Consider the following 14,382-nt stretch of genomic DNA (forward strand, 5'->3'; position numbering starts at 1 on the left):
AAATGGTTCCACAACACATGCAGCTATAACGGCAGATACAACGTGCATTGACATCCGAGAAGTATATACACAATTTATTAAGCAGTTCAACGAAAATTAATTACCTTGAAATATTCGCACTATATGCACAATTGCTTTTATGGCATGCATTGTTATTGCAGGACAATTATCAACAACTCCCACTCAACAGCCCAATGATTTAAACCCTTATGTGACTTATGAGGTAGTACCAGGACCTACACATTACAACGATTCCTGTCAACCGATACCTTTGGAAAATAATGAAGCTTACAGTGTACACAAATCTGGAAATGAAAGAAGTATAGAAATGCTGGGTGAAACATACTTTCAAGAAGTGGACCTAAAGTCCAACGAGGCGTATGGTGTGAGAGGGGAGGTGCAAGTTGCTGCCATTAATGGGGCCGCTGATGCAGTGTGCTATAGTGTCATTGACTCACCTGATCAGCAATCTGGAGAAGCAACCAGTGGAACTGAAATTCAAATGGACAGCAAGCAATGAGGCATATCGCACATCTGAGAGAGATAGACAAACTGAAGAAACACTTGATTATGATTACGCTATCCTGTAAACTGATCATGAATCACTAGCTGTATGCCTGATCGTTGTAATATTTTAGTGTAACTGGTCATTTTAAGAACCAGTGATTCTTGCTTTTAGCAGTAGGAGACGACCTCCATGCATGCAGAATTCATGCTAACTAAATAATTAGCATAGAGTAGATAAACATTAGCGTAATCAGATTTTTGTTTGTTTTTTGTGTACTATTTTGGCAGATTTGAATTTGAAAACGCTAACGTTTATCTACCTCTTTTTTAGTAACCTCAAGGTAATCTACAGTTTCAATATTTACCACCACACACCCACCCTGGCCCCAATATAGCCTGGACAGTTAATCATCACCTCTGCACGACTACTGCCAGGAAATCAGATTGCATTCCACATGCAGAGAGATGAGAACTTTGTTACTGTGCAAACAACTACAAGAATAAGCAAGCAAGATACAAGTCTACAAGATGAGATGCAGTACACTTTCTACAATTTTATGTATTTGTAAGTTTCTCAGATCAGGCTAGCTAGATCTACTAGACTATATCGTCAATCTCATTGTGAAGATTGTAGTCTAGATGCTCCTTCGAGGGTTGTTAGGGTCACTATCAGAAAGAGGAAGCTAGCTGGCTTCAAAGTTACGAGTGTTCTGTAGCTATGACTGAGCAAACTCTTACTGATTATTATTAACAGATGATTTATTCCTATGCAGTGTTGGTGCTCCAGCAGCTGGTGTCTGGACAGCAGTGTGGTACAGTCAGTCGTGTAGGTAGGATGAGAACTGATAACAGGAATAGAGCGCGAAATCAGTTCTTCATTGATCGTGGTAATCGTGCTGGGTGTGCTGGGATGATCACCTCACTCTCTTACTGTTTCCATCGACCACCATTGACTGCTCCAGTTGCTAACGAATACCTGACTACAGTTGCTGTGTACAGACCAGCGAGCACCAATGCAAATGAGGAAGTATTTACTGTTGTTTCTTCACCAATCACAATACTAAAATCAGCAACAGACCTTGAAGCTGAATTAAACGCTGCTACTAATACAAACTTTGCCTTTGCCTGCTCTGTATTTAACCTACCACAACCAGTGCCCATGGTGACTGGTGATGTTCTTGGAGCGTGTGTGTTTGACCCTGATGACACTACAAGTGGTGTCACTATCTATCGTCTTGATATAGTCAGTAGAGCTGATCCCAATACTGAAGACGTTGTGAGAACTTTTACACACCCCAGTATCCCTGCCGGCTGCAGTGCTACTACTGTGCCAGGTTCCTTTGATGGAGGTGCATCTGAGAATAGTACTAGTGCTCGCAGATCTCTTCACATCTGGGCAAACATAGGTATTAGTTAAGTCTTTACTATACAATCAACATAAACTTTATGTTCTAGAAGAGGAAGCAACTATGGGGGTGACTACCATGGACTCAACTACAATGGAAGCTACACCTTCCACAACTACACCTGAACTGACTGCAGACACCACCACTCCCACCACCACTCCCGAAGACGGCACAACTGACATGACCACAGCAAGTGGTCCACTGATGACTGATGGGGACTCTACCACTGCAACCACAAACCGAGGGACGAGCAACCCTGATGCCACCACTGCACAATCCATTGGTGGTGGGGGAGGTGGTTCCAACGTAGCCATTGCTGTGATAGTTGTGCTCATTATTGTGGTCAGTCTAGCTACCATCGTGGTGACAGTCATTGTTCTGGTATCAAAGAGACTGAAAAAGGAAAAGGTCAAGAAATCATACGCAATGACCAACAACTCAGTAGGTATGTGATAAGTCCAAAACAGTATCGGTATTATATACATGACTCTCGTATGATTGTACTCTCTAAAAGGTGTAGTATCAATGGGTTGTCATAATTCTCCGGACACTTGAATACTTTTAATATTACAGACTACCAGTTGTACTCGGCAGTGGCTAATGCTGAAAGCTTAGAGAGAGCTAAACGGGAACAGCCACAGCCACAGCAGCAAGGCAGTCAGTGGCCCACACAGTCCCAGGAGCATGTGTATGAGTTTGAGGGCGCATACAGTCCTACCCGCTCAATGGAGTCCAACACCTATGCTGAAGTTGGGCCCTTTGGTGCAGTGGTGAGGGCAAAAAGCTATACAGTTATGTGTCTAGGGTATCATATTATAGTGACACTGGTGTCATTACACCTAAGTGCATGTGGTGTAGCTTTAATAGGTATCATTATGAATTCGATCTATCACGCGCCCTTAAAAAGGTATAATGCATGCAAATAATGAATTCCTCACATGCTGTCAGTATTTCATACAATGCATCTATACAGAATGGTTGTGAGATTGTGTACGAGTCTCCACTGGATGCCCCAGCTATCAGCTACAATAAACTGTTGGAAAAGGTACAACCTTTCAAGTTTACATGCACATTATATGGTTAATGAATATGAATACAGAACAAGAAAGAGGACATTTATGTTGGAGAAAATCCGTACGAAACACCAGCATCTAGAGAGAACGATATCTATGCTCAGTTGCAGACCTGGAGGGTGACACACTTGAACAGAGAAGACATTAAGTAAGTTTTGTTCCAGTGAAATGATATTGACAACCAACACTGTATACAGGATTGCTGGTCACCTTGGGTCTGGTCAGTTTGGCAGTGTGGAGCAAGGAGTGTGGAAGAGACAGGGAACTCAACCAGTGGACGTAGCACTCAAGAGTCTCACCAAAACATCAGAGGAGAACAAAATCAAGTTCCTCCAAGAAGCCGCCATCATGGCTCAGTTCAGACACCCTAACGTTATCATGCTGCATGGAGTAGTCACCAGTGGAGACCCTGTGAGTGCATTGCAGTAGCTCAAATGACCTCTGCTAGATAAGTTTGTTTGTCCAACAAATTAGGACCAGAATGCACAGTCATTGATTACAGCATGCTGCTTGGCAACATTTGATTACACTGAATTATATTATATTACTTATGATGCACTGCGGTACGGTGAGCACACTAAAACGGTCGCATATAGCATGCTTTTTGTGCTAACCATTTTAGTATGCCCAGCACACTTCATTTCAATAATAAAAATGCAATTCGTGTGCCTGCAGATGATGCTTGTGGTAGAAATGGCGCAGAAAGGTGATTTGCGACAATTTCTCTTATCTCTTCGACCTGAGTAAGCATTATAATTTACAGTTAAATATAAATGTACCACCTCCACCACCCCATAGCCCGGGACAGTTGATGCCTAGCAACACTTTTTCAATGTTACTGAAGTTCTCTCAACAAGTTGCTTTTGGGATGCAGTACCTCTCAGCTAAAGGATTTGTGCACAGAGACCTGGCTGCTAGGAATGTGCTAGTGACAACAAATAACATGTGCAAGGTTATTAATTTTTAGCTGTAAAAACACTCACTTTCATTGATACACATAGGTTGCTGATTTCGGAATGTCCCGAGATCTTGCTGATGAGAACTACTATGTCTCACAAGGAACGGACAAGATCCCCGTCAAGTGGACAGCCCCTGAGGCCATTCACTACAAAAAGTACTCGACTACCAGTGATGTGTGGGCCTACGGGTGTCTGCTCTATGAGATATGGAGCATTGGGCACAAGCCGTTTGAGGGAACATCTAATCAAGAGATATACGTACAGGCTATTAATTAATTCCTTATTAATTAATGTTTTTTACACATGCAGGCTATTCGACTCATTGATTCGGGCAAGCGTCTCTCTCCACCCCCTGGCTGCCCTAAGATGATCTACGAGCTCATGATACTATGCTGGTAAAACTTTTGTCCACGCAGGTCTATATATCAGTAAAATCTGCACTGATGCATGATGTTTCTGAGCCGGCATTGCACCATTTGCTAATATAAGTCTGTCTTTGCACGCAGGCATCCTGAGAGCTCCCAACGTCTTGTATTTTGTGATATTGTGTTGACACTGGTTGGAAATAAAGAGAGAGTTTTGAACATTCCCGAGGAGGACTCCTCCACTAACCCACTGGCTGGAGTATTGGGAGCTTCACTGGAGGCCGGGGAGAACATGTACTCTCAGCTGCAAAAGAGATATATACATTAATTGTTTCCATAGAGGTGCAACTGCACCTACAACTCTGATGGAGTATCAATTGAAATTGAATATTTTTACAAATTTTTTTCACTTTTTGACCTCCTGTCACATGTAATTGATGCAATGATTGTTGCACCTCAAAGCTCAATGTTGATCAAGTGTACATGCAATGATCGTTGAACCTCAAAGCTCAATGTTGAATTAACTATTAATTGAATGTTGAGGTAGATCTTAGCTAGATCTAAGCTGTGAGACTATAGACTAAAAGTACAGGATCTAGGAAAAGGAAAACCTTCTTCAAAAGATGCAGAAACGGTGTATATTGGAATGTGTTCAACTTCTGTTCTATGCTGGTGGGTGAATTCATAGCTATTCAATTGCTGATGTGCATGCATGCATGTGTAGATCTAGATACCCAGATGCAGATCAGTATCATTTAATAGCTATAACAGTAGTTTTGCTCTGTTTTTCAGTGCTCCATTATGTATCTGGTCAGTGTGATGTTGGTGCGACTGTATTTACTGAAACAAATGCAAGGACAAACAACGCATTTTACCTGAACTCTGCGAGACCAGTGAGCTGTAATGGAACCATCAATTCCTTCTCCTATTGCTATTACAGGCCATCACGACGACAATTTGATGTCTACGTAGCTACATTTGCTGTGTATCGACTGAATTTTCGGGGAACTATGTATAATCCTGTGTCGGAGGTATTTCAAGCCAGACAGACTCAAGAAGAAATCAGTGAGATTGAATTTGCTTGCTCCACTGTCACGCTTAAACAACGAGTGTCCGTGGAGACTGGTGATGTATTTGGAGCTTGTGTTGTTAATCCCTCTGACAGGAATATGTTTCGACTCGATCTAGTTGGAAGAGGAACAGACAGACTACGAAGGATATCACAGCCATCTCGCTCTCAATGTAGCGAAACTGCAGTACCTACTAGTGTATCAGTATCTGGTAATACAGTAACTGGAACTCTTTACATTAATGCAATGGTGGTGTCGAATGATATTTCTGAACCAGCAACAACTACAGATGAGGTAGCGATAACTACTAATTCTCCTACCATGACAACAGATGAAGCAATTCGAACTAGTGCAACTGATACCACAGATAGTATGCCTGCTCCAAACTCTCCTAGCAGTGCAGCTGGCCCAACAGCTGCTGCCGTGGTGGTAGTTTTGCTTATTCTAGCTGGTTTGATTGCAACTTTTACTGTGATTGTGATTGTATGGAAAGGCAAACAAAAACGGAACAGGCCTACGAGCTCATACACGGTCTCCACACATCCTCGTCAAGATGTAGCACTTGGTATTGGTGAGTTGTGCAAAATTTGCTCTGAAGCATTAATTGTTTATCCTCGTATAGTCACTGTAGAGTTAAGTGTTGATCATTCGTTTACTTAACATGTATTGTCTAGTGACTATACGTATTAGACCTGATAATTCATGTGTATTGACATTAAACAAATTTATCCTGTTAACTTTCACCTACATAATGTCAGATAACATGGTGTATGCTGTTGATGGTGGGAAGGAGTCAGCAAACAATAGGAAAGAAAGTGAAGACTACTACGAGGTGTCTCAGGAGCATTTTTACGAGCTAACTGAGAGTAACAAGATGATGGAGTTAAGTAGCAGCTACTATGCTGAGATTGGACCGTTCAATGAAGTGGTGAGTGTGTGTTAGTAGCTTTCCAACAGACCAGGAAATTACCAGGAAAACGCAATTTAGTATCAAAACATTTATTGTAGTGTATCATGTGGGGGGATGTTTGCACGGTGTGTACAGCTCATGTGTGTACCCACTAAGTGCAATTCGATTTTGCATATTATGGTTTCAACTGTTGTCTATACTAAAGCCATAATACGGTGTCATGTCCTTGGCTACCACATAATGGTTTTACCACACCTACGTGATATTATAGGTCAATGAAAATGTGTATGAGTCACCACTGGATGCTAAATCAATCAGTTTTGTCAAACTCATGGAAAAGGTATAGTTAAAACAATCACACAGTATTCGAATATGGGTGATGTACTGTGTTTTTTTGTATTTTAGAATAAACTAGAAGATATCTACGGATACGAGAATCCATATGAAGTGCCAGCTGAAAGTGAAGATCACATATATGAGCAATTTAGCAGCTGGGGAATCACCACTATAACATCTGGAGATGTAAAGTGAGTCACAAAAGAAACCTTTTATGTAATCTAATATGTGTGATATTCATTTTGCAGGATTGCTGGTCACCTTGGGTCTGGTCAGTTTGGCAATGTGGAGCAAGGAGTGTGGAAGAGACAGGGAACTCAACCAGTGGATGTGGCACTCAAGAGTCTCACCAAAACATCAGAGGAGGACAAAGTCAAGTTCCTCCAAGAAGCCGCCATCATGGCTCAGTTCAGACACCCTAATATCATCATGCTCCATGGAGTAATCAGTGAACAACACCCTGTAAGAAATGTTGCATTCTAATATACCATCCCTCTATAAAAAAAAATTCCTTCCTAATTAGATAAGACTAGTCGTTGAGTTGGCTAAAAGAGGTGATCTTCGTAACCTCCTACGGTCTCTAAGGCCTGAGTAAGTTACTATACTAAAGAATACGATCGCCATGAATGTTTGTTTATGTACAGTCCTGGCCAGCTTCTTCCTGGGAGTACTTCATCAATGTTACTGAAGTTCTCTCAACAAGTGGCTCTTGGGATGCAGTACCTCTCAGCTAAAGGATTTGTGCACAGAGACCTGGCTGCTAGGAATGTGCTAGTTACTCAAAACAACATGTGCAAGGTGAGTAAAACAAATTCATGTGATTACTTGCCTATGACAATTTTGTGAAAATAGGTTGCTGATTTTGGAATGTCCCGAGATCTCAATGATGAGAACTACTACGTCTCACAAGCAAGAGGCATGATCCCCGTCAAGTGGACAGCCCCTGAGGCCCTTCACTACAAAAAGTACTCGACTGCCAGTGATGTGTGGGCCTACGGGTGTCTGCTCTATGAGATATGGAGTCTGGGACACAAGCCGTTTGAAAATTTTGAAAACCTTGAGGTATATCCTCTGAAAATAATACCTAATATTTATTGACACCTTTTCTTAGACTATTCAATTGGTGGACTCTGGTCAACGTCTATCTCCACCTCCTGGCTGCTCAAAAATAATCTACCAGCTTATGATGCATTGCTGGTAAGTTTTGTAATCTTTTGGGTGTCTGCATAACAATATTTTGTGTGTGTGCGTTTGTACATGTAGGCATTCTGAGAGTTCCCAACGTCCTGGTTTTCGTGACATTGTGCTGATGCTGGTTGGCAGTGAGAAGATGGTCCTGAGCATTCCCGAGGAGGACTCCTCCACTAACCCACTGGCTGGAGTATTGGGAGCTCCACTGGAGGCCGGGAAGAACATGTACTCTCAGCTGCAGAACAGATACAGTAGAAGTGTATTAACTGTTTAATTTTTATTGTGCACCAAACTTCACACCAGCTCCACCGATCATTACCCACTCTTTGAGTTTCCCTATGCCCTGTGATTCTGGATTCATGCAGCAAAATTAATCATGATACATTTGTAATTATGTGTATAAAAGCTAGCTTTATGTTATGTAGCTTTGGCACCTCCACCGAGGCATCAGCACCCGCGGTGCTTTCATTAGTTTAAGAGCTAGACTATATCTATCTATGTAGTCTTGTAGATCTATCTTAGACTACTTGTAAGATGAGTAAGTCATCAGGTCTTGCTCAGTGGACAGTAATCATCTGCTTTTATATAGGTGAGTCATCTTGTTTACCATAGTCTAATTTTATACTTTTCAAGTGAAGTGCGCTGATGCAAAAATAAAACATGAGCGCTCTATCGTTACATCCTTTTCATCTAAACCAAAAACTTTATTTAGGCATTTAAAGAGACTAAGGACAAGCCGTGCCATTCCTAAAATACTCGCCCACGAAAATTTTATGTTTTCTGACGCACTCTCCAAAGCAAACGCAATAAATAATTTTTTTCATTCTACCTTTTCAGTAAGTATTTTCATTTTACCACCAATTGAAGAAATGCCCACTCCATCCCATCAACTTCATGACATTGTGTTTGATCCGATAGAGGTCTATAAAGAACTATTATCGCTGGACACATCAAAAGCAATGGGCTGCGACAACTTACATCCAGCTCTATTAAAAATGAGTGCACTACAAATATATGAACCTGTTTCAATGCTTTTTAATATCTGTCTAAGTACTGGCTCACTTCCAGAAGAATGGAAGATACACAAGATCGTACCAATTCCTAAGAAAGGAGACTTAACGCTCATTAAAAACTATCGCCCGATCTCTCTACTGTGTATGCTTTCTAAAATTCTGGAAAGAATTGTTTACAACCACATAATTGACTTCATTAGACCACAGCTCTCAACAAATCAATTTGGTTTCCTAAAGGGCAGATCCTGCTTATCACAGCTGCTAACATCATGCAGCGAGATTGTGGAAGCTCTAAATGCTGGAGAATCCTGCGACGTTATATACTTGGACTTTGCTAAGGCGTTTGATAAAGTGTCCCATAAACAACTGTTATTCAAACTATGGAGGTTAGGCATTACAGGTAATGTATGGAAATGGTTTGAATGTTATTTGAGCAACCGAAGCCACTATGTCTGTTTAGAGGGAACAAACTCTTCATCACTATCTGTGCTATCAGGCGTACCTCAAGGCAGCATTCTCGGTCCTCTGTTGTTTTTAGTATATGTCAATGATATCACCACTCCAATCGTTAATTCGTCCATATATATCTATGCAGATGACACTAAACTAGTGAAGCGAATAGCCAATGCAGAAGACCAAGCAGACCTGCAATCTGATCTAGACCATCTTGTCACATGGTGCAAGGACTGGAACTTATCACTCAATTTAGACAAATGTGTCTACCTCCACTTTGGTAAAACCATTCATGACTCGCTATACAATTTGGACTCAAAGCTAATCTTAACAAGAGACTCTCACAAAGACCTGGGAGTGACCATCCAGAATAGTCTCTCCTGGGACCAACATATCAATAACCTATGTTCGAAGGCCTACAGCTGTTTGTACCTTATTAAAAGAAACACTTAATGCTCTCATGATCTCCACACAAAAAGAACACTTTATACTACGCTTGTTAGATCTAATTTAACATTTTGTTCGCAACTGTGGAGACCACAGACACACAAGGCCATCACAAAAGTGGAACAAATCCAGAGAAGATCTTCAAAGTTTATTCTGAACCTTACATGTAGATCTGATAGTCTCGACTACAAAAGTCGCCTCATTAAACTGGACCTTTTACCACTAATGAACTGGCTAGAGTTGCAAGATGTCATATTCGCCGTCAGGTGTCTCCAAAAACCAGTAGACAACTTCAACATTACTGAGTTCATATCATTCTCTACCAGCAACGCAAGACTATCGTCTAATCACAAGCTAGTTCATAAAGGTCATCATCGCTCAAACACAACAAGACACTTTTACTTCAAAAGATTGGTCAGACTCTGGAACACCCTCCCTTTTATAGATCTCTCTCACTCGATGTCAACTATCAAGAATCAACTCTACAAACATTTCTGGGACAGTTTTCTAGAACGCTTTGATCAATCAAGAATTTGCACTTATCACCTAGTCTGTCCCTGTTGCTCTGTATAACTGTATAATTATGTATACATTTTATGTAGATTTAGTCAGGTGTTCCTTCTAGGAACTTCCTGTCAGTATGTTTAATTTCTGACGCACAACAATCTATTTGTAAATGTAAAGTCATACTGTAAAGCATCGATTATTATTATTATATATTATATTATATAAAACTTAGTCTAGTGGTTTCTTCTTTATACTCTGCTATTCTTCAGCCCTTGAGGTGCTCACAATCCATGGGCAAAGTTGTCTTGTTGGAACTGATTCTTCTACTGAGTTTGCAGTCAACAGAGAACATAGTTTCTACCTCGACACTCAAGATCCAGCTCAATGTGATGGGACAATAACTGAGTTTAATTTCTGCTACTAGATCTATCGCCCAACTCAATTTGCTGCATCGTATGACTTCACCTTCGCTGTGTTCAGAAGAAGCAGCTCAGAATATATAAGTGTATCAGAAGCATTCATTACAGGCAGAACTGTTGCTAATTCTAACTTTGGCACTGGTGGCACATTTGCCTGTAGAATTGTTTCGGTAAATGATATTCCAGTGCAGGCTGGCGATGTGATTGGTGTTTGCATTTATGACCCTCCAGACAATGCTGAATCTGTCAGAATATTTGGGAATGATTATACTAACAGACTACCAATAGACATGGTTAGCCAAAATGCAGGAGAAGATCGTTTTCTTATGTCCACCAGTAACACTGGCTGTGGAGACATGTTCGTCCCAAACCCAGTAGCAGTTAGTTCTCTTAATAGAGCAAACCAGAGAGTTCTACACATCCATGCCGACATAAGTAAGTGACAATCCATCATTATTCAAACATAATTTTATGATTGACCATTGTGTTTTACAGCTCCCCTTTCAACAACTGAACCTCCAACCAACCCCACGACTATGGGCACAACACCACCCTCCTCGACAGATCCTCCCATAGTTACTGACGGTATGACAGAGACTGAAAGTTTAACAGGCACAATAGAAACTACTCTCTCAAATGAGGTGCCACTAACAAACTCTCCCACAACTATAGTACAGGAAATGATTCAATCACCATGGCCCCTTTGGCCCCAGCCAAGAATACCGGAGTTGTAGCGGGTGTGGTGGTGCCATTGCTAGTAATAGTAATCGTGGCAGTGGTGACTTTGGTATAGTTGGTGTTTTTCTGGTGAAGCGAGGACGATCCCAAAAGGAGATAGCAGAGAGCAATGTTGGTGGGAAGACTATACTGGAATCAACAATGTGATGGGTAAGGTATTGTTTATCACAATAAGCATGTGGGTACAGTGTCACACTTATATTGTCAGTGTGTTTATTAAATGCTATAGATCAGCTGTCAGATTGAAAGCATAATTATATATCATGTGTGGATTCATTGCTTATATATATGCATCCACAGAAAGAAGCCGCCACTCCATCAGTCTAAAGTCCAACGAGGCTTACGGTGTTCACGGCGAGACTCAAGACACTCTCACAGACTACTACGATAATGTTCTTATGGAATCGACTGCAGAGGGGCCTCTCTATGATAGTGTCACAGAATCTGGAGAAGGTAAAGATGTGATAAGAGGATACGCCAATGAATAATTAGGTGCGATGTGCACATAAATGTTCACTAGCAATAATAATTATTGTCTGACAATGCATGAAGCATTGATGTATCGAATAGCGTAATGTTTCAAGGCGCTTAATTTTTGCTGTTTTCGAGGGTTAGCAAATCCTCCACAAAAATAGTTCCACAACACAACTAACAGCGGACACAACGTGCATTGACATCCAAGAAGTACACAATTTATTAAGCAGTTCAACGAAAATTAATTGCCTTGAAATATTCGCACTATATGCACAATTGCTTTTATGGCGTGCATTGTTAATGCAGAACAATTATCAACAACTCCCACTCAACAGCCAATGATTTAAACCCTGATGTGACTTATGAGGAACCTACACACTACTGTGAGGAGCCGATACCTTTGGAAAATAATGAAGCTTACAGTGTACACAAATCTGGAAATGAAAGAAGTGACAGCAATGCCAGGTGAAACATCCTCACAAGATGTTGACCTGCTGAAGTCCAACGAAACGTATGGTGTGAGAGGGGAGGTGCAAGTTGCTGCCATTAATGGGACCACAGTAGTGTGTAGGTTCCTCATAAGTCACATCAGGGTTTAAATCATAGGCTGTTGAGTGGGAGTTGTTGATAATTGTACTGCAATAACAATGCACGAAGCGTATGGTGTGAGAGGGGAGATGCAAGTTGCTGCCATTAATGGGACCACTGATGCAGTGTGCTATAGTGTTATTGACTCGCCTGGTCAGAAATCTGGAGAAGCAGCCAGTGAAACGGAAATTCGGATGGACAGTAATGAGGCATATCGCACATCTGAGAGAGATAGACAAACTGAAGATTATGATTACGCTATCCTGTAAACTGATCATGAATCACTAGCTTGTGTATGTCTGATTGTTGTAATATTATAGTGCAACTGGTAGTTTTAAGAACCAGTGCTTCTTGCTTTTAGCTGCAGGCCGGAGACGATGTCCATGCATGTAGAATTCAATATTAGCACATGCATGTAGAGTAGATAAACATTAGCGTAATCAGATTTTGTTTGTTTTTTGTGTACTATATTTTGGCAGATTTGTAAACAGAGAAGAGTTTGAAAACGCTGAAGTTTATCTACCTCTTTTTTAGTAACTTCAAGGTAATCGATCTACATGCAGTTTCAATATTTACCACCACACACCCACCCTGGCCCCAATATAGCCTGGGCAGTTAATGCCTATCAATGCTGAAGTTTTATTAACAATGGCTTTTGGGATGCATGCAGTACCTACCTCTCAGCTGCACAGAGACATGGCTGCTAGGAATGTGCTAGTGACAACAAATAGACATGCAAGGTGGTTTATTAGCAATACTTTTTCCTGTATAATCATTCCTGACTTCAGAATGTCCTGAGATCTTGCTGACGAGAATTACTATATACGTCTACCCAACTGCCAGTGATGAGTGGGCTTTACTGGTGTCTGCTATGGAGTCTAGGACACAAGCCATTGAAAACCTTGAGTTTGAATTTACATGTATTAGATGTATTATTCTACTATATATTAACAAAGTGACACCTTTTATTCTTTTACTATTGATTGGTAGACTCTGGTCGACATCTATCTCCCTCTGGCTGCTCAAAAGTAATTTACCAGTTTATGATGCATTACTGGTAAGTTATCTGTTGTTTGTCTGTGCAGGTATCTATTTGTTATTTGTAGGCATTCTGAGAGGAGCTCCCAACGTCCTGGTTTTGTGACATTGATTGTGTTGATGCTGGTTGGCAGCCAGCGAGGAAATGCGGGTCCTCCACTAACCCACTGGCTGGAGAAATCTATTGGGAGCTCCACTGGAGGCCGGGAATAACATGGACTCTCAGCTGCAGAACAGATAGTTTATATAGTAAAAGTGTATAAACTGTTAATTTAATTTGTTACCAAACTTCGCTTTTGCTAATAAAAAATCATGTTCTGGGCAGCACCGCAGATCTGTAAACGCTATATACAATTAATTTGCAGTCTATACTAAATTTATACACTACAGTGCATTTTAGTTTAAGAGCTATAAACTAGATACTTATTTGTAAGACGAGTTACAGTAAGTCATCAGGTCTTGCTCAGTGGACAGTAATCATCTGCTTTTATATAGGTGAGTCATCTTGTTTGTTCAGTGTAGATCTAGTCTACTAGATCTATATAATTTATATAAAACTTAGTCTAGTGGTTTCTTCTTTTTATACTCTGCTATTCTTCAGCCCTTGAGGTGTTCACAATCCATGGGCAAAGTTGTCGTGTTGGAACTGATGCTACAGAGTTTGTAGTCAACAGAGAACATAGTTTCTACCTCAACACTCAAGATCCAGCTCAATGTGATGGGACAATAACTGAGTTTAATTTCTGCTACTATCGCCCAACTCAATTTGCTGCATCGTATGACTTCACCTTCGCTGTGTTCAGAAGAAGCAGCTCAGAATATATAAGTGTATCAGAAGCATTCACTACAGGCATAACTGTTGCTAATTCTAATCTTGGCCGTTTTGGC

General features: G+C 40.9%; 1 protein-coding gene across 1 annotated transcript; it reads left to right on the forward strand.

Moving 5' to 3' along the window:
* Nucleotides 1–903: 903 nt before the first annotated feature.
* On the forward strand, nucleotides 904–13,805 carry LOC135335204 (uncharacterized). Its single transcript, XM_064530623.1, has 29 exons — nucleotides 904–1,072; nucleotides 1,281–1,913; nucleotides 1,963–2,358; nucleotides 2,487–2,683; nucleotides 2,887–2,958; nucleotides 3,013–3,134; nucleotides 3,184–3,397; nucleotides 3,662–3,729; nucleotides 3,785–3,938; nucleotides 3,988–4,218; nucleotides 4,255–4,340; nucleotides 4,452–4,604; nucleotides 4,773–4,789; nucleotides 5,103–5,951; nucleotides 6,139–6,308; nucleotides 6,562–6,630; nucleotides 6,696–6,817; nucleotides 6,875–7,088; nucleotides 7,150–7,217; nucleotides 7,271–7,424; nucleotides 7,479–7,688; nucleotides 7,738–7,823; nucleotides 7,890–8,406; nucleotides 10,507–11,091; nucleotides 11,152–11,544; nucleotides 11,695–13,000; nucleotides 13,063–13,196; nucleotides 13,245–13,513; nucleotides 13,563–13,805. The coding sequence occupies exons 1-23, from the start codon at nucleotides 1,036–1,038 to the stop codon at nucleotides 8,089–8,091; spliced, it is 4,524 nt and encodes a 1,507-aa protein (XP_064386693.1). The 5' UTR covers nucleotides 904–1,035; the 3' UTR covers nucleotides 8,092–8,406; nucleotides 10,507–11,091; nucleotides 11,152–11,544; nucleotides 11,695–13,000; nucleotides 13,063–13,196; nucleotides 13,245–13,513; nucleotides 13,563–13,805.
* Nucleotides 13,806–14,382: the final 577 nt, after the last annotated feature.

This window comes from Halichondria panicea, chromosome 4 (genome assembly GCF_963675165.1).
Source record: "Halichondria panicea chromosome 4, odHalPani1.1, whole genome shotgun sequence".
Taxonomy (NCBI): domain Eukaryota; kingdom Metazoa; phylum Porifera; class Demospongiae; order Suberitida; family Halichondriidae; genus Halichondria; species Halichondria panicea.

Coding starts and splice junctions, on each gene's coding strand:
- LOC135335204 (XM_064530623.1), top strand. CDS start 1,036: ATGAGATGCAGTACACTTTCTACAATTTTATGTATTT. Junction 4,219..4,254: donor TATACGTACAGGCTATTAAT/TAATTCCTTATT, acceptor TTACACATGCAG/GCTATTCGACTCATTGATTC. Junction 6,818..6,874: donor ATAACATCTGGAGATGTAAA/GTGAGTCACAAA, acceptor TTCATTTTGCAG/GATTGCTGGTCACCTTGGGT.